The 21,295-nt window shown below is 45.3% G+C and overlaps 1 protein-coding gene across 2 annotated transcripts in view; it reads left to right on the forward strand.

Moving 5' to 3' along the window:
* The first annotated feature begins 10,105 nt into the window (after positions 1 to 10,105).
* LOC147431139 (Pleckstrin homology (PH) domain superfamily protein) overlaps positions 10,106 to 21,295 on the forward strand; it is an 89,687-nt gene continuing 78,497 nt past the window's right edge. The window contains exons 1-2 of one of the 2 annotated variants that reach the window (XM_086493783.1): positions 10,106 to 10,124; positions 10,190 to 10,292. In XM_086493783.1, the coding sequence (XP_086349909.1) occupies positions 10,224 to 10,292 (69 nt within the window). In that variant the 5' untranslated portion in view covers positions 10,106 to 10,124; positions 10,190 to 10,223. The other variant, XM_086493782.1, reaches the window with a different exon arrangement.

Here is a 21,295-nt window from a genome sequence, read left to right on the forward strand (position 1 = left end):
AAACATTTCTTATGCTCTATTGAGATTATCAATGGGCACTTTGATGCTTCATGACCGTGGATGTATTGAGAGAAAAAAGCTTAAATACGACCAAATATGGATATGTGATACTTAAGGACCATGGATGTATCGAGAGTCTATAGGGTGGTTGTGAGAGAAAGGAATATCGGGGGAGATCCAAGTTCAAAATGTGAAGAAGAAAATCTTGAATATGTTCAAAAGTGATCCTCACTCTAAAACTTGTAAGGGGCATAGTGAGCATATGTGTGTGCGTGGGTGACACACACACACACACACACACACACACACACACACACACACACATGTCACATTGCTTTGTACAAGACCAACAAAATTGCATGGTAACAATTCCTAGTTTAACACCTTGTGACTTATTGGGTTTGAAAGTTTATGAGGGCTCCTACTCTAAAAGGCTTGTACCTCATGTTCTATGAGGTACATTATACACACACATTCCTTTTTACCTACATCTTGACGTGAGAAAAATCAACCACATTATTGCTCAAGAGCCATTCCTAGTGGTTCATTTGTGAAATCCTTTGTCTCCTTTGCAATGTGCTATCATCATCGATTCTCAACTTAATGTCCTCTAATAGTCAGCATCTCTATCTTGGCTTGATTATTGAATTAAGTAGAAGTATCTTGATTAGTTTGGTATTTTCAAAACCATATATTGAAAAATTAGCTTGGTTTAGTAATTGCTTGGAAAAACTTGCTCGGGATCGGGATTCCTCAGTGCACTCTACACTTAATGTCCATTTTGCATCTACATCAACATCACAATCTCCTTTCACAAAAAAACTCTACAATAGCTGCACTTGTAGTGGAACCAACCTCTTCCTTCTTGGCCACTTTTGCCTTCAATTTAGGACACTGCTTGATCAAGTGATCATTAACTTTGCAATAATGGCAACACGTCTTCTTCTTGCCCTTTTCACCAGAATTCCTAGACAAGGTGTTGCCAGCAAAAGCATTGGAAATAGGTGATTTGCCACTCGCCAAAGAACCATGAGAAGTGGTTACATTGCTGTTACCACCTTTTCTTTGAGCAACAACAAAAGCATGTTCAACTGCACATTATTTAGACATATTCATGCTTGAAAGTGACTCTTGCAACATCAGTGTACATAAAGCATCAAGCTTCGCTAATGGACAAACAAATCATAACCATTACAACATCAAACGACATCCAAATGCTAGGAAACTTCTATGACATGTTTATAAGCCTAATCACACATGCTTATGGTGTCAAATCTCACTTTAGGTCAAGTGAAACATCAAGATTTCCTTGGGTCATAAGTCTCCAAGTACTAGTAAAAGTATGGTAAGAATCTAGCAATGCATCATTAACAGTCTACACGAGTGAACTGTCAGAAATGAATTTGCCTGCAGAAATGAGTTGCTCATTAATATCTTTGATACTAGTAAGGAAAGTGTCCATGTCATCTTCCTCATGCATAATCTCCGACTCCGGCTCTTTACGCAACAATGCAATTTTAGTCTCATTGCGACTTACATAAAGACCAGCCAGAATATCCCAAGCTTGTTTAGCTGATTTAGCTGAGCGAATGTGAGGATTAATAGTGCGCTTCATAGATAATGCAATTAATGCATGAGCCTGTGCATCTCTAACATCCCAACGAGACTACTCAGACGTAGGGAAACAGCTCTAGCACCAACAATCCTGCCACCAAAACCTTTAACATCCTCAACAACGCCTGTATCCACAGAATCCGGATGTACATCAATGCACTGCACAACATTCCAAACGTCCTTTGACACAAGAACATGTTGCATCATGTAAGCCCACATTGGGTAATTGTCCCCATCCAATTTATCCTCAACAACAAACATCTTGAACACATCCGTGTTGTATGTTTAAATCCATATTATTCTAGAAAAAATTGACTTGGAGGTAAATAGGAGGCACATTGTGGCACTTATTAAAAAAAATTCATTAGTGGAAAGATTCTAGATTTTGAACTTTATGCCTCCCCACTTGGGCCTCTTCTCTTTCTTTGTGTGCAACCCTGATCTCCTCCCTCTTGCCTCGCTTTGCATGGTGCAAACTCAGAGAGAGAGAGAGAGAGAGAGAGAGAGAGAGAGAGAGAGAGAGAGAGAGAGAGAGAGTTGAAGCTTGGAGAAGGACCATAGCGTACCCTTTCAACAAGGTTTTCTTGTTAATCTCACTTGTTTGCTTAGCCTTGCAGTTCGTGCATCTTCTTCGATAGAGGGTTTCTGTTTTAAAAACTTGCAAAGGGAGGTGATTGGTGCTGCTCATGACTAGCTGGTACGAGTAGACAAACACGATAAGATACTTGATGATGAGGTGAAAGATGAAGATTTGCAGAGAGAGAGAGAGAGAGAGAGAGAGAGAGAGAGAGAGAGAGAGAGAGAGAGAGAGAGAGAGAGAGAGAGAGAGAGAGAGAGAGAACTGCCAGTTCTACATGCGGGCTGATGGTTCTATTTTGTTTTTGTGTTTAGAACGAAAAAGAGACAATGAGAGATTTTGTTGAGATTCTCCTCCCAATTTTGTTTTCAAAATGGTGGGTCATACTAGGTATGTTCATTGAATTACACCATTTGTCTAGACACTTTATCGTTACAAGCCCTCATTGCTTTATTTTTTCAATTATTAAATTAATTCAACAACGTGGACTTACACAATTATATAGGACTATAATCGGGTCTCTCCTCTGGCAATTGGAAATTGGCCAAAAAAAAAAGATAGAGGAGTATATATTATGTGAGATATTTGGGGGCTTGAAGTGTACATCAAAAGTGTTTTAGATTGTATGACAGATAAATCTTGGTTGGCTCGGGCTTCTTCTTGTTTGTGAAAAGAAGAGTTTCATGAAAGGTTTCTCTACCAATAGAAAAAAATATTGGAATATATTGAAACTAAGACAACAAGGATAATCAATACTAGGGTAAATGCCCCCATATGTGGACATGCTCCTGTGATAATACGTACCATCCCCAACAAGCGCCCAACCCTATTTGAGTTAGTGGATAGGAAAAACTGAGGTGGAGTATTCCTATTCGTAGGGAGAGCCGATCTCAGGATGCCTTCATCCTTTTTGACCCTGGCTCTACTCACAACTTCCTATCAATGGAGTTGGCCACTAATTTGGGTATACAAGCTTTCGAGATGGTAGATACTGTGACTGCCGATGGAGCTTTCAAGGGATAACAAGCCTCCGTTACTCCCTTGATTGGGAAATTGAGCCTTCATGTCTAAAGCTACATCGACAAAGAAGATTTTTTCATCTCCCCTCTCCAACATGAGGTTGTCATCCTAGGGGCACCATGGTTCAACCACATGGCTGCCAACATGAAGTTTTCTGAAAGGAGAATTTATTTCACATACAAGGAAAAGAACATGTATATAGATGCCAATGAGTCGGGTCGTACTATACCTCTTGTAAATTCACGTGCTTTTGATAAGTCAATGAAAAGCTCAGTTTTCGTGTATATGATTTTGTCAAAGAGTCTATAAATGATGCTAATGTTTTACCAAAACAAAGTGGTAGGATTAAACCCCGTGCACAACTATCCTTTAAGTGGTCGCCTGTGTACTAAGGGCGTTTACACACTAATGGGCACTGCCTCACGTTCAATTTGGGGTGGGCGGGTGAGCTTTACACACCTGCCTGCCCAACCTCAAGTAACAATAAAATAAAAGCTGCAAATTGCAACAATTGGTGCGTAGGCTATTGGTTGCGTCAGAGTCTTCCTGCTGTCGCGACGTGAGCTCCACTCCCGCCCATCGATGGACAAGGGAGCTTGGCTGTCCCTTGTCTTGGGCACTCCACTTTTTGCGCATCGAATTCGACGTTGCCACCTGGAATCCACGCAAGCATGCCCAAACTTGGGCGTTCTGTGTGTAACCAGCCTAAACCTCTTATCCCAAAACCTGCATCCTCCAGTGCAAGAAACAAAATTGCCTACCTTGCAAGGACGAGAATGATGTAGCACATCTATTGGGCCTCTATTGGTCAAAGTTGTCAACCTGTCGCTCCGACCTGTGCCCGCCCGGGGGCTTTTACCCTATGACCTTTGGCTTGTGAGGATACCAAAGACGAGAACATTGTAGACAAACTATAAGGGAAGTATGTGCCACTTCCCCCAACTTGCCAGCCCCGTTTTCAAGTGATTACTTGCATCCCTTGTATTCGGCACTTTCTTATGATATTGATCATTCGTTCGCGTCCCTCATTCTCGTGTCCCTCTTGCGTTCAGTTTTCAAGTTGCGTTCTTGTATGTGCGTTTGCTTGCCTGCAGGTCCCGTTTGCATCGCAGGTGAGTCGGCGCGGCCCCGTTTCCGCGACGCCCCGAACGAGGGCGTCACACTTGGTATCAGAGCTTCGGCTCGAGTCCCCGCCGACCCGACGTCGGCCCGCGGCCCGTGGTTGTCACCACGTTTTCAGCCCGTCTGCCTCGTTTTTCCACGTTTTCTCCGCGTTCTCGGCCCATGTTGCCCCGTTTTGCCCCGTTTCACCACGTTCCTTGCGTGATTGCCCCGTTTTGCCCCGTTTCACCACGTTCCTTGCGTGATTGCCCCGTTCCTTGCGTTTTCTCCACGTTCCTCACAGTTTTTCACCGTTTTGCCTCGTTTGACCCACGTTTCGCCCCGTTTTCACCGCGTTCTTCGCATTCTTGGCCCCGTTTTTCAGCGTTTTACTTCGTTTTGCCCCGTCTTACACCGTTTGGGACCGGTTTTCACCGTTTTTGAGCCGTTTTTCGCGGTTTTCGTCGTTTTGGACCCAGTTTCGCACTGTTTCATAGTTTTTCAACGTTTTCAAGCCGTTTTCGCACAGTTTGTCAGTTTTCGACATTTTTGAGTTTCTCTTTTCGGTTTCGGCCACAAAAGTACAGGAATGGCTGGAGATCAAGAATATGATGACGGATACAGAACCGAGCCTGATCTAAATAAGAAGAAGAAGAAAGAAACGAAGACACGACAAGATGCACAAGACACAATAGAAAGAAGACTGGAGGCCCGCATCATGGCCTCCGTGGAACAACAGATCACCCTGATGTCGGCTAACCTAGGTGAATTGATTCAAACACAGCTAGGCCAGCGATACGAAGACCAACCAGGTCCCAGCAATGTCAACACGCGGCGTAACACACAAAGACGACCACGACCCGAAGACGAAGATGACCAGGATGATCGAAGTGAAAGACGCTACTACAGCCCTGACAGACATCTAGAAGACGAAAACAGACTGGAAAATTCAAACCCAGTCCCCCAGAGAAATACAAAGGCAACCGCTCCTCACTGGAACTCAACAAGTGGTTCAGCGAGGTAGAAGACTACATGCAGTGGAACAGCATAGGCAGACGCAGATATGTGCAAGTGGCCAAAACCTTTCTGGCCGACGACGCCTATGTGTGGTTCCTCACTGAACAGCAATCAAAGCACTGGGAGGACTGGGAGGACCTACAAAAAGACATGCTCAGCTACTTTGTCCCAGAAAATGAGGGCAACAAAGTCAGGGATTCGTGGCGCGATCTACACCAAGACGGCCACATATCAGACTACATTGTCAAATACCGGCGACTCATGCTCCAACTCCCATTGATGCACACAACAGACAGGCTACATGGGTTCTTGTATGGCCTTAAGCACTGGGCCCGCCGAGAGGTAGAGAAACAGAATCCCAACACCTGGGAAGTGGCCGCCAACATGGCAGAAAAGCTCCGTGACACAAACACCACGCCAGGGTTGCCTCCAAACAACCCTCGCCCCAACAATTTTGCACCCAACCACTGGCCTAACCCACCCGTCGGGCAAGGCCACGGATTTGTACATAATAACAGAAGCAATGTTACCCGCCCCCCACCACCCAATCCCAACCCGGGACTAGGCCGCGAAAATGGCGCCTTAGTCCCACGCAACGTTTTTGCAAGCAACTCCTACAACCCCACACCCAACAGTTTTGCCTCTCAGACTTACAACGGCAATAATAACAATCTGCACCCTGACCGCGTCTGGTGCAGCGACTGTAGGAAGGATCATGGTCCCTACTACGCTTGTGTACGCAAGCGCAATTATGCCTCAACATCATCTAGCAGAGCCAACACCATCCAAATCGAAGAACCACCCTCCCCCCCCCAACGAAGAATAGAAGAAACGGCTGACACTAGTGCTGACCAACAACTTCGGATTGGAGCAGTATCCCTCCACCCTCAATGCATGGCAGCAACGATCACGAACATTCAGAACTTGTATGTCCAGACAACAATTGGGACCCAGCAACAATGGATCATGGTAGACTCAGGCGCTACACACAACTTTCTATCCCCGCAGTGCGCCGCTCGCCTGGGCCTACGCCTCACCACCGTCAATGAAAATACAGTTAAGTTTGCCCAAGGAAAGGATAGCAACGTAAAGGCAGCCCATCAAGTCAGGGTCGAGATGGGTGAATTCACATGTCGCCTTGACTTCATAGTGGTCCCAATGGACGACTTTGAGGCCATCATTGGTTTGTCCTTCAACGACAAGTATCTCATTGCACTCCTCGGCATGAAGGTGGATCAATTACTGCTGAATAATCAAGGCAAAGCAGTGACAATACAAGGCGCCAGACTCACAACGCAGCAAGCATTCACCCGTCAGGCGCATATGCAAACCAAAGCCCCCCCCCATCAACTGCCAAGACCCTGCGCAGTTAGCAGCGATGAAAGGAAAACAGAAACTCCCAGAATACTCGTCCCCCAAACTCAACCTCATGAGTGCAAAGCAAGCAGAGAGGGCTCTCAAGAAAGGAGCTCAGGTTCACCTGTGCATCATGCAAGCAAAGGAGCAACCCACAGCAAGGCTCAACTCCATCACCATCGAGCAAGCCATGTGTGGGAGACCCCTCCCTTACCCCCATCCTCCAGAAGTACAAGGATGTCATGCCCCCAGAACTTCCCCCCGGCTTACCCCCTCCTCGTCAAATTCAACATGAAATTGACCTCATCCCAGGAAGCACACCCCCGGCAAAGGCCCCCTACCGCATGAACGACACTGAGCTCAAAGAGCTCAAGAAGCAACTCCAAGAGTTAGAGGACCAAGGGTTCATCCGACCAAGCAGCTCCCCTTTTGGCGCCCCAGTCCTGTTCGTCAAGAAGAAAGACGGTTCGATGCGACTATGCGTGGATTACCGCGCCCTTAACAAGATCACTATCAAGAACAAGTACCCAGTCCCCCTCATGGAAGATCTGCTGGACAGACTACAAGGTGCCCAATACTTCACTCGCATCGACCTCCGATCAGGCTACCACCAAGTCCGCATCGCCTCTAAAGACATCCCGAAGACTGCCTTCTGCACCCGCTACGGCTCCTGGGAATGGATGGTCCTGGGGTTCGGTCTCACCGGCGGTCCGGGTACTTTCTACAGAATCATCCATGACAGTTTCCGCGACATGATTGACGACTACCTCATCACTTACATCGATGATCTGCTCATTTACAACAAAACCTTAGAAGAGCACCAGAAGCATGTCGCCGCAGTACTCCAGCTCCTCCGCAAACAACAACTTTATGCCAAGCTGGAGAAGTGTGAGTTCGCTGTCCAGAAGATCGAGTTCCTTGGCTTCATTGTCACGTCCGAAGGGATTATGGTGGACCCCAAGAAAGTCGACGCTGTCATCAAGTGGGCTCCACTGACATCCATCAAAGAAGTCCGAGAGTTCGTGGGTTTCTGTCAGTACACCCGCCGCTTCATCCGCGACTTCAGCAAGATTGCGGCGCCACTGACAGAGATAACCAAAGGCCACAAACCCTTTCAGTGGACCTCTAAAGAAGAAGAAGCCTTTGAGAACCTGAAGATAGCCATGTACAGTACCCCTGTCCTTCGACTACCCGATTTCACCAAACCCTTTGAAGTCCACACCGATGCCTCCGATGGTGCCATTGGCGGTGTCCTACGAGTCCCACAAGTTCACAGATGTGGAGACCAGATGGACCACCCATGAGAAGGAAATGCTCGCTGTCGTCCACTGCCTCCGAAAGTGGCGACACTATGTCCAAGACAAACACACCAAGGTCTACACTGACAACATCTCCCTCAAGTACTTCCAGACACAACCCAAACTCACCCCCAAGCAAGCTAGGTGGCAAGATACTATTGCAGAATACGACATCGACATCATCCACAAACCAGGTACTACAAATCTCGTACCAGATGCTCTCAGCCGAATGCCCACCCTCACGGCTATCTCCACAGCAACCAGCACTTTACGCCAACGTATCCTCGACGCCCAAAAAGCTGATCCTGCTGTCCTCCACATGCTCAACGACCACATCTCTGGGAAAGCGGCAGTGGGTCTTTTTGAAGTCAAAGATAGCCTCTTCTACACACATGGAAAAATCTACATCCCCAATGATCCAGAGTTAAAGAAAGACCTCATGTGGGAGGCTCATGACTGCAAGCTAGCTGGACATGGGGGCCAGAAGAGATCTTATGATAAACTCCATCAACACTACATGTGGCCAAAAATGAAGGACGACGTAATCGACTACGTGCGCACCAGCCCCCCTGTCAACTGGTCAAAGCTCAAAGAGTCAAGCCTCCTGGCCTCCTCCACCCAATGCCAACACCCTCCCGGCCTCCTCCACCCAATGCCAACACCCTCCCGGCCTTGGGACATGGTAAGTATGGACTTCATCGTCGACCTCCCCCCCTCCCACGGCCACACTACCATCATCGTGGTCGTCGACTACTTCACCAAGCAAGCTCACTTCATACCTGCAAAGCCTCCCGTCACAGCCTACCAAGTAGCCAAACACTTCTTCGCCAAAGTCTTCAAATACTACGGCCTCCCCTTAGCCATAGTTTCTGATCGCGACACCCGCTTCCTCAGCGACCTCTGGCGCGAGCTCTTCAAGCTGCTAGGAACCCAGCTCCACTTCTCCTCCGCCTACCACCCAGAAACCGATGGCCAAACAGAAAGAGTCAACCAAGGCATTGAAGACTACATCCGCAGCTACGTCAAAGCAGATCAAAAGGACTGGTCCGAATACATGGACATCCTGGAATTTCACTACAACAACTCCATCCATAGCAGCACTGGCTACACCCCCTTCGAGCTCTCCACAGGTAAAGAAGTCATCACCCCTCTTGCACTGGCAACCGGCGACGTGCATGCCCAGGATCTGGAATGTGAAGAGTTTTTGCAGCAATGGCAAACACGCATGCAACGCGCAAAGAAGAGTCTCGAGCAAAGCAAGGTACGCATAGCCAAATACGCCAACCAAAAGAGAAGACCGGCCGAGCTGTTCCAAGAAGGTGACTTGGTACTGGTAAGCTCCCAAAATATCAACCTCCCTCAAGGCCTCTCCCCGAAATTCAACCACCGATTCTACGGACCATACAAGGTGCTCAAGAGCTACAACGACATCACCTACAAGCTGGAGCTACCCCCACAAATCAACATCCACAACGCTTTCCATGTAAGTCTCCTCAAGAGGTTTGCACCGGATAGCACCTATGGTCGGAATGTCCCCGAACATGTAAAGGATGGCCCGCCAAATGAGCCGGAGGCCATCCTAAAGTCGCGCTTTGGGCGCCGGGGACAACTATTCTATGTCAAGTGGCGCAACCGACCCATGATGGAATGCACTTGGGTACCTGAAGAAATCATGCTTCGTCTCGGACGACCCCTTGTGCTCCGATTCTACAACATGCCCACTGAAGAGGAGGACATCGATCAACATGACACCACATAGAATAGTCCTCACCCCCCTTGTAACTAGCACCACCCTAGGTAGCTAGACATTTTTGAGCAACACCAAACTCCCCTCTTTGTAAATATCCACCCCTCAACCTCGGCAACAAATTTTGTATTGGCCACTTCCCCCAACTTGCCAGCCCCGTTTACAAGTGATTACTTGCGTCCTTTGTATTCGGCACTTTCTTATGATATTGATCATTCGTTCGTGTCCCTTATTTTCGTGTCCCTCTTGCGTTCAATTTTCAAGTTGCGTTCTTGTATGTGCGTTTGCTTGCCTGCAGGTCTCGTTTGCATCGCAGGTGAGCCGGCGCGGCCCCGTTTCCGCGACGCCCCGAACGAGGGCGTCACACAAACACAATTATCGGAATTTGAAAGAGGTAATCTTTTCAAAAACAACGTTCTTGAAAATGGAGCAAGTGCCCGAAATCCAAGTGTCCATCAGGTGAAAGTGAAAATTTGTGCAACGAGCTTCGGCCATGGCGGCCTTCAAACGTAGAGCTATTGCACCTCCTCAGAGCGAAGCAGCAGGAGACGCCGAAGCACATGTAAGTCTCTTCTTCTCTGTTGCGCCCATTGCTTTCCTTATTTGCGAGTATCAGACACGAAATGCTCAGTTCTCTCTCTCTACTTCCCTCATAGACGCAGTATACCGTGTGTGTTGATAGAAAAATGTATGCATTCACAAATCACTGACAAATGAAGACATATGTTTCTTGCTTCTTCATCCTATACAAATGCCTTATAATGTCATCCTCTTTGAGCATGATCGTCAAAGAGGTATTGTGTTTTTTCCACCTTTTTTCTTTGCATGCATGAAGACGGACAACGTTTTGCCTGTATCCAGCTGCCTTTCTGTCGAGAACCCTTTGCTGACTTTGCTGTTAAAATTTATCATCAGAGCATTAGCACAGTTCCTTATATGTTTTATGCTTTCTACATTGCGTTTCTCATTGCTCATTCGTAAGTAAGGAGACAAGCACAAAGAGGCTAAAGGGGTTTGAAGAGCCGCCTACCTCTTTGAAGCAATTAACACACAAAACTTCAAAAGGTGCGATAACTTTGGGTTGAGACATATGAGAGAAAACTCTGTCCTAGTGATGCATGAGGTTTATGATTGATTTTCTGCATTCGACTTTTTCCTCATTTTCTGACCAGGAATAGTTCAAGTTAATCGATTCTTGAAGCTTGCCTGTATGGTAGAAAAAGAAAATGGTTGATTAGTTTTTCGTGAGCCACTCAAGGCAATATATTGGATGTTACAAACTCTTAAACTTTAAGAAATACGAAGTTGTTTATTGTGATCTTTCAAATCAAGAATGCCATAGCAGGATGGATTAACCTTGACACCTGTTGGAGATTGTGTCCTAGCACTTGTATAAGCCTCTTAGGCTTTGCATATGCATTTTAGTTTTTATTAGGCTTTGAGCCATTTTTGCCCAATGTTTAGGCATATAGTCTTATTTTGTCAGTATCTCCCTCTTTTGGGTCTGGCCTTGATATTTGCATTGCATATAAGTTGTATTGCTGTGGTGTTATTCCTGTGTGTGTGTGTGTGTGTGTGTGTACGTGTGTGTGCGCAAGAAAAGCATGGCTTGGTACCCTTTGTATTACGCAAGCAAATTATAGGCTGGAAGGCATTAGCTGATGGTTATATTGTCTTGTGGGTGACTACCATGGGTCTATACGGTACACTTTCCTTTAAGGGTGAATCTCGCTTATCCTTGGTTCATCTAGGTATATTAGATAAGCCCGTAGGCATAACAAAATTAAGGAATCTGTGCGATACTACAAAAGCTAGGAATAGGGGAGTAATGAAGGAAAATAGCAGAGAGCTGAAGCAGAAACGGGCCAAAACTTAGACAAGGAGGCCGAAACTCTACCAAAGAATCTCCGATATTAGACTCTGGAGTGGACATCGTGGCCAGGTCACCACCACCACTCAGTTCGGAGATTGGCTTAGGTGGTTGACATTTATGAGCCATTGGGGGATCATCTTCTGGATATATGGTCCAGCGTTGTCGTGTAGAGGGTGAGTCCTATACACATAGCACGTCTTCACCATCCTTGCACATTTTGAGCCTCGACACCCCATTGTACGTGTGAGTCCTCATTGTACCTGTGAGTCTTGGGCTGGAGCTGAGTGTGCTGCCATGCTAGAGCTTGTATCAGTTCTTTGAGATAGTCGAGTCATATGTTGTGGTCTGCTGTTGTGTCTTTGTGAGCTCAGTTGTTGTCTATTTGTTCCTTTGTTTTTAGTCTGTTTGAGTGAGATTGTCACGCACATTGCACTGAGGAGCACTCACTGTAGAGAGCACGACACACTATCCGCGCTACAATTTACCGAACAAAACCGCCAAGGCTGGTCTATTGATGCAAAAACGCTAGTGTATCTGCTCTGAGGCAAAAACGCTAGGCCTTGTTGGGGGTTGATCTTGCTGAGAAGTTGCCTGTTGAGCAATGCTCCTACTGCCTCTTTTGCCAGAAAGTGCTAGCGCTAGGTTTCTACTTATACAAACTTAGCAAAGTTGCCTACCTACTTTCCAACAAAAGTCACTTAAAAATAATAAGTGAAAAATGTCAAAAATAGGAAAAATAGGTCTATGCACTGTAAAAATGCTACTAATGGGTTCTGATTGTAATCTGATGGTCATGCTGTGTGCAACCAGAGGATATGCATTTAATTTAAGTGTCTGGACATGCACGGTCTGCGAACACACTCACAAAAGTGCCAGATCGCTTCCTATTCTAGACCGACTTGACGAAACTGAATCCTCGTCATGCTGTAGCTTGTCCTCGGACACATAGGGTTGGATGTGTTACGTGACATCCCCTCCTTTTCAAAGTGAGGTACTGGTACCTAACTGTATGGTGTCGAGGGAGATCGCCAACAACATCCGGAATCCTCGAAAGGACTCTTCACCGACCCACTCTGAGGTGTGGGTCGTGCGATACTTGAACTTCATAAAGGTCTGCAATGCTTGCTTCTTTGGGCCGCGCCGAAAGCGACACAAAGTTTGTTGTGGCTCCTTCAATGCGTCAACTTTGTCTAGAGTCATGCTTCTTCCTTCTTCAAGAATCTCCATGGCTGAAAATTCCTGAAACCACTTTCAACACAAAATCATGAACATACCCATTCCATGTAAAGTGACTGGAAAAATACTATTCTTTCAAAAAAACTGTGCATGCAATGCAGATGAACAAAGTGACGGAATGCCAAACCGTTCATCAAACACACGCAAACAATGTGGTCGAAACTTGTCTTTCTGATCTAAATCAATCAACTGTGACAATTCACAACGGAAATGCCCATGCTTGGTGCTCATACTTGCTTGTGCTCTTTCTACGACTGTGTCGTGCCAAGGAAGAGACATGGAATGTGACTTCTTTGAATGCATACTTTTCAGCTTTTCATGAATAATCTGCATACATCCGTGCTCATTCATGAGTGAAACGTGCTCATCACGAATGAAACACTCGAACAATGCGCGTTGACAAATCATTCGAACACATAGTACTTCCTGTAAGGGTTCTGTGGACCTAGGCTCGAGAGCCAAGATCGGTTCTTTTTGAGGGGGTTCTGTGGACCTCGACTCGAGAGCCAAGACAGGTTCTTCGTGATTGATCGAATCTGCAATGAGGTTAGCTTCGCTAGAAAAGGTATCAACTATACCATCATCCTTGTGAACAATCACGTCTTGATCATACAAATCATCATGCTTGTGAGAAATCACATCTGGATCATGCAAATCATCATGCTTGTCATTGTTATCCAAATCATCATGCTTATCCTTATCAGGCAATTCATCATGCTTATGATCATGCAAATCCTGTGTGTCATGCTTTGGAGACGAAGAGATTGAGAGAGTCTCCTTTTCCCTAATCTCTTGCATCTGTGCCTGCACTTGAGAAAAGAGTTGCGACATCTCTTTCATGTGTCGGTCGTTCATGGCTTTTCTTGCTTTGTTCTCGCGATCCATTTCTGCTTTTCTTTCTGCGCATTCACGATCAAATTCTGCCATTCTTTCTGCTCTTCTTGCTTCGCGTTCTAACTTCGTGTCCATCATCATCATGTCGAAAGCCTCCATAGGAGTTAGTGCAATCCTTTCCGTAGATGGGGAAGGGAGAGGGTCGGAAAAACCTCTTGGTGGGGAAAATCCTTCTTCGCCTCTCTCATGCGCATCACCTCTAAGTGAAGTATCCATTTGACCATCCACTGAAGTCGTGGGTTCTTGTGCTCTTGGGTTCTTAAGTTCACGAGGAACTTGGATTCTTGGGGTCTTGGGTTCTTCAGGGTCTTGAGGGTCTTGAGGTTCTTCTTTCGCTTGCAATCTGTGTTAGAGAAGGATCTTCTCTTCACCCGAGTTCTGCTCTTTTCTGCGGGCGCACCCCTTGGCGGCCTTGCGCTCACACCAAGGTTGCTTTTTCCCACCTCACGTCGATTGGCCGGCCATTAAGTGCATGGTCCGCTCTCAATGAGTGAAAAGAGGCACAAGGGGAGGCTGGACAAGTCCTTCTTTCTTGGGTTTCCTGTCACTCTTCAAAAACACGATTAGGAATCGACACGCTCAAGAGATCTTGGGTTACGTGCGACTGCAACAAGCAAAAAAAATTTTATGTGGTTCTTTCCTTGAGTGATACAGAACACTGTCAAAGCTCTGATACCAATGTAAGGTGCATCGGAATTAATGATGAACTTTGCTCAAGATGAGTGCTTCGAATTGTGCTCAAGGTTCCTTTTACTTATGGAAGGGAGAGCCTTTCGTTCTTTAATGAGAGAGTGCAATGGACACAAACACTCTTCTAAGGTCAAAACATCAGAAAATAATCATTTAAGACCTCAAATAAACGCATTTAGCTCACAGACAAGATGTCATGAACCACAACAAAATTGAGAATGATTACACTTAGATTAAAAAGCAAGAAACAAAGTGAATGGACACTGTGAATGGAAGTGCATGAGACACCAAAATGTTGTCAAACCCTCTGCGAAGGCCCCACTCTCTATGGCGAGAGCGGTCTACTATTGATTCCACAAATCTTTACAATGCTTGGACTTGCCGACGATGTCGACGACGATGAGGAGGACGACGAGATGGGCTGAAAACTGAAAATGCTAAGGGCTGAAAGCTGCAAATCTTTATCTGCTGAATTCTAACTCTATGTCGGTGATGATCTCGATGGCGACGATGCGACGACGATGCGCTGAAAACGCAGATGCTGAATTCTGTGTTTTCCGGGCTGAAACTGCAAACTTCGATGGATCCCACCATGCGGCGAGGAACTGCTGCGGGAAGGTGAGATCTGTGAGGTTTGGGGGTTCTACTGCGGGTACTGAATGTTGAAAACTGAAAATGCCGGTGTTCTTGATGGTCTTGTTGCGCCGGAACTGCAAAAACGTTGAGTGTCTATGTTGCTCCAAAAACGCTAGGCTGAGAACTGTCTTCCTGCTATGGAAACTGGTAACGCTAGGGGATATGCTGTGTCGTGATGACGCCGGATTGATTTGTTGAACAAAACCGCCAGGGCTGGTCTACTGATGCATAAACGCTAGTGTATCTGCTGTGAGGCAAAAACGCTAGGCCTTGTTGGGGGTTGATCTTGCTGAGAAGTTGCCTGTTGAGCAATGCTCCTGTTGCCTCTTTTGCCAGAAAGTGCTAGCGCTAGGTTTCTACTTATACAAACTTAGCAAAATTGCCCTACCTACTTTCCAACAAAAGTCACTTAAAAATAATAAGTGAAAAATGTCAAAAATAGGGAAAATAGGTCTATGCACTGTAAAAATGCTACTGATGGGTTCTGACTGTAATCTGATGGTCATGCCGTGTGCAACCAGAGGATATGCATCTAATCTAAGTGTCTGGACATGCAGAGTCTGCGAACAGAGTCACAAAAGTGCCAGATCACTTCCTATTCTAGATTGACTTGACGGAACTGAACCTTGGTCATGCTGTAGCTTGTCCACAGACACATAGGGTTGGATGTGTCACGTGACAAGAGAAGACTAGAATGTCATCAAAGAAGATTCGTGTGAACTATCGAAGATGAGGACAAAAAATTCGGTCCATCATTTGATTGAGAGTTGTTGGAGCATTAGTAAGGCCGAAAGGCATTACTAAAAACTCGTACAGTTTGAAAGTTGTACGAAATGCAGTCTTATATATATCTTCTTGAGCAATACGAATTTGATGGTAGCCGCTCTTGAGATCTATAGGGCTGATAATTCGTGCCCCTTGTAGCTTGTCTAAGATATCATTGATTTTGGGAATCGGAAATCTAATTGTAATCTTATTTAGAGAACGATAATCGATACACATTCGAAATGTGCCGTCTTTCTTTTGAACAAGCAAGACTGGTGAATAGTATGGAGAAGTACTAGGTTGAACAAGACCCTTCTTGAGAAGTTCATTTACTTGTTTAAGGATTTCTTCTTGTTGTAAGAGACTAACTTGGTAAGGTGGCTGATTTGGGGTGAACTGCCCATAATTAAATTGATACGATGATCTTTCGGTCTTTCAGGAGGCAAGTCATATGGAAGAGTGTCCGTAAAACAATCCTTATACTGATTAAAAAAAGTTACTCGATCTTTATCTAAATTTGACAAGGCATTTTCAGTACTCATTTCTCTGTCTTTGACAAAAAAAAAAGACACTTTTTCATTTCTATTTTAACAGTGATGTGACTGACCATGGGTATAGGCCAGTCACTATCACTTGCATCTACATTATACTGTTGCCCTTTGAAAGTAAAGGACAATTTCTTATTTACATAATTTGGTAGAGGATGAATTCTATAATGCCAAGGCATTCCCAAAATAACATCGCATCCTTGTATGGGAGCAACTAGGAAAGACTTTCGATCAGAGTTTCTCAATCTTTAGATTCAAATGCCCTTGCATTGGAGTGGAATTTGTAGTCAACCCTTCAAAGGTTGATCATGAACTGATTGTTTTCAATCTCTTGGGAGTAAAGTTCAAGAGATTCTGAGGTATCCAATGAAATGAAATTGTCGGTGGAGCCTGGATCAAACAAGATCAATACTCTCTGCCCATTCAAGCTGCCCCACCCTTTGAGTAGCTGCCTTTTTCCTTTCTCCCTCCCGATGCTCGCTTGTACATCAGGTACTGAATTAGATGCACGAGGATGTGAAACTTTTATAAACTGTGGGCAATTTGGTTTCCTGTGGCCTTTCTTGCTCAATAGAAACATTTACCCTCCTCCATATAGGCCTTCAACGGAGAGGGAGTGAGGAATTTACTCTTCTTTGTTCCCTGTGGCTTCTTTTTTGGACCTTGGGGCTGATCTGAAGGCCGCTTTCGTGAGGAGGTTCCTGCCTAGGTAGTGAGAGGCTTGTGCTTTGCATGAAAGGTACTAAACTCCTTCTTATGAGGAGTTCCTTTCAAATGCAAGTTACTGGCTATCAGGGCGGACTGCATCATGATTTGTAGAGTGTTTCGTGGGTACAACTTCATACTTTTCTAAAGTATTGGCTGGAGTCAAGCTTCAAACTTGCGCATCTTCTCTTCATGAGAAACTTTCATAAAGGGAGTGACCTTAAGAAGGATCTCCCAGAATTTGTTGACGGAGTCGGACACAGCTTCATTCTCTCTTTGGGAGAGCCAATCCCATTCTTTATTCACATCCCAGCAAAGTTGGGGAGAAGGAACTGAGTGTAGAACTCCTCTCAATCTTTTGGTTTGCGTTTTTCCAAAATTGTGGTAAGCCACGAGTTGCTAAAAAGCGAGAGCCTCCTTCCATTATAACATTCGAATTTGACATCCTTATCTCTAGCTTTGAACGTCTTCTTCTTCTTCTTCTTCTTGCGGTGTCGAGACCGCTTCTTGGAGATGGCTTTGGAATCTTTGTGCACCGGAATTCTATGTCGACTCTTCCTTTGATCCTCGTCTTGCATTTCAGCTTCTGGTGGTTGATCGACAGTCTCGTCTTGGGGTAACTCAAGTTCCTTGTTAGGGATAATATTATCTTGGTTCTTCATAAAAGAATACTTTGGGGAGTAGTTCAGTGAAGGGATTTCTTTTTCTTCTTCGTGCTGTCGGGAGGTTCCTACTGCAGGATTCCTCTGAGGCCATGTTGGGGTCCTAGTCTGAGGTATTCCCTGAGTTTGTATTGGGGGGCCATCTTTACTTTCCCTTTTTCAAGGGTCTTAAGCACTTTCAAGTTTCTGCATTTCTGGTTGAGCAAGAGCAGCTTGCAATTCTGCCATCAATTGCGTGAGCCGCTCAAGCTCTTCTGCTTGTCTTGCCATGACGGGTATTTTTATGCCAAGGACCGTCTCTCCTTAAGAAAGGAGACGAGAGGACCTTAATCTGATACCACTTCATAGAAACGGATGCTTAATACTTAAAGCTTATTTACTAGTTTTCGTAGGATTTTACACGACACAAAATTGAGAAAACAATGCAGAAAATCGACACAGCACTAGGGACGAGAAGATGGCTGATCCCTCCCCCCCTTGAAGGAGATTTCTATTAATTTCTGAATTGTTACAAGCACGAGAACCTGAAACTTAGTGTTCATGTTCCAAATACTTTTCTGATGATTAGAGATGCATGGTTTCATAAGCCTATTGGCTGAAATTCATCATACATGGAGCCAAAAATGGCCATGTTTGCTTCATACTGGGATTTTCTACATGGGAGAAGTTTTTACTGATATCTGCTCGCGTAAGGGATACCCACACGAGTTCTCCTTGGTTGAAATCTGCTTTTGGAATGCGTCAGAGTGCTGAAATTTTTGTGGGCAGCCGGTATTGCGATTGTTTGAGTGTGGCTATTCCCCACAGGGATGCACACAAGCTCCTATGGCTGCACTCTACCTTTGCTGCGCGCTTCACAGCTTCGGCACGGCCTTCACGGACAATAGAGCAAGAAAACGAGGAGAGAGAGAATTGGCTGAACTGAGAGCCGAGAGAGAGGACTTTGTGCGTCGGTGGAAATTGCTGCCAAGGACTCCCAATAGGTAGCGGCTAGGTCTTTCTTGTAGTCTTGCAAGGGAATTTGCCATGTGACGCTGCATGAGAGAGAGAGAGAGAGAGAGAGAGAGAGAGAGAGAGAGAGAGAGAGAGAGAGAGAGAGAGAGAGAAACAAAACTTCCATGCTGGTCTTTCAGTTTTTTTACGCTACATGCTGAGTTTTTAGTCTTATTTTAATGTTAAGTCATTTAACCGTGCTCGTTGGCCGGTCTGCAAAAAGCTGGCGTCGGGCTGATTTCTGCAAAATGCCAATTCTCTTGCAAAAATGCTGGGCTCTACTGCTAGCGCTATCTGCTTTTGATGATAATCGATGGACTGCCAGACTTCCTTTATAGGCAAGGGTGCTTATAAATTTACTAAGGGCTAGGTAGGGCAAACTGTCCACCAGACCCAACAAATAAATCATAAAGGTGATTTATTAATAAGTTTGGCTAGGGGTCCAGTTTTTGGGTGAAATTGTTGCACATCTGCCACCGGGGAATCCAATTGATGCGGAGAATGGCTCGTTGGATTCCTCTAACCTAAAACTACATGCACGTCATGCTAGATGCCCACCGTAGTGTAATAAGAGCTGTCAAAAAAGATTGTACAAACCATTTATGCAAGAGAGTTCCAAACTAGAAAACCTAATCTAATGGACTCGTCCGGGCATGTAGGTCCTACGAACAGGCTCACAAATTGCCGGTACTAATCCTCCTAGGATTCTAGACACTCCTATCTAGGAAGAAGGTGAAACCTGCTCTGGAGGTTGATGAAGCATTTCCACGTGGCACACTGAGCCATGGGCATGTGATACCGCAGTACAAGCACCAACATTCCAGTACCATGGCATTTTGGCCCAGCATCAGCCCACAATACCCGATCAGCCCCGCAATACCAAATCAGCCTTAGCATTAGTAGTTTTCAGCCATAACCCCGCCGTGCTGTTGCAGATCCAGCAACAAAACCAGCATTTTGAGATTGAGCCCTTAGAGTAGCCAACGTTTTTCAGTTTTCAGCCCAACTTGACATCGGCCCTAGCAAATCAGCCCATAGCCTCGTCGAGCTTGCAGATCCCATTTAACATCCGTAGCATTTTATATTTCTAGCTCTTAGTCTCTCATATCCAAGCATCTATCGCATGATCCCATCAGCATCTCAGTATGAAGGACCATTGTATCGGTATTTGTGGAATCTAAAGCAAATACCTCTCTAGCGATAGAGAGGGGGGCCCTTGGAGGGGGGCGTTGGGTGTGTAACAAACTTGGACACTCCAAGTCAAGAATCAACCGCGACAGCACCAAATAACCACTTCAAAACAATTCACAGATCACAATAGATTTGCACTGCCCCGGCGGAGTTCCGTGCCTAGAGATATTGGCCCCAAAGACTGGCGCCCCTTTCGGTATTTCTTTTTGTATTAATCAATCATCAAAGTACAAGAGAGCGGTCAGGGTTTCACTCTCAGACTCTGCGTCCAGATGCTCAAAGAAGTGAGGCCCTCACCACTAATTTAAAGGTTACAAGGGATGCCCAAAAGCAGAGCCCCAAAAGCTTTTAAAATCAAAAGCATCAGTTCTCTCTCTCTCTTAGAGAGTCTTTTCTCTTTTTTTTATAAAAAAAAAACAAAAGCAAAATTCGCGTCGCTCATCATTTTCCAAAAAATAAAAATAAATAAATAAATAAATATATATTTTAATAATCCGCCTCCGCGATTTCCGGAATTTAGGGTTTTTGGCAAAAATTAGGGTTTGCAGGAATTTTAGGGTTTTTGGCAGAAATTAGGGTTTCTGTTGTCCGCCACGTCATCACTTTGTGACATACCCCCCTCTTGAAAGCATTGTAATCGACTGCGATTACGCCTGCAAAACCGACAAAAGCCATAAACCGTCTTAGCAGACACTGACTGTTAGTACCTACGTACTAGGAACTCACATCTAGCACATGTACAAAATTGACAGCCACATCACACGACATCACAGGACATCACCAGACATCACAGGACATCACATGACATTCAACATTCATTCGGATCTTAGACCATGATTTATCGGCAATGTAGCTAGCAATCACATCTAGGTCCAATCGGGACCTCATCGATGTCCGATTGACTAACCCCTATTGCAACCATGTCTATTCGAGATCAATCAGACCAAAATGCTGCAGTCATTTCGGCTATCAGTTCCTGCACTCACAAGAAGTCAAGAACAAATCAGTATCATAATCAAGAATTCCATTTCATAAAGTCATCCAGCAGAATACTGTCAGCTCTCAGTATCCCTGAAGCTCAAAGAGACATCAGTGACTTTAGTATCAAAATCGAGGCATCTGTTGACAAAGGAGCGGAGTGACTCCCCTCTTGTGCATCCCACTGCACCAGATATCCGGCCAAGCTGAATTCAGGGTTCCGTTTGGAGTAGACTATGCTAAACCAAAACATCGAGGTAAAGTTTCACAATCCGAGGAGTATCTGCTAGGTCCTCCTCCTCCATCCACTTCGCATCAAATGCAGGAAAATTCTTGAACTTAACCAAGAACCGCCTTCGGACTTTACCCTGCTTCGTATCATTATGTGCCAAAA

The sequence above is a fragment of the Adiantum capillus-veneris genome, chromosome 21, assembly GCF_014529385.1.
Source record: "Adiantum capillus-veneris isolate H3 chromosome 21, ASM1452938v2, whole genome shotgun sequence".
NCBI classification, from domain to species: domain Eukaryota; kingdom Viridiplantae; phylum Streptophyta; class Polypodiopsida; order Polypodiales; family Pteridaceae; genus Adiantum; species Adiantum capillus-veneris.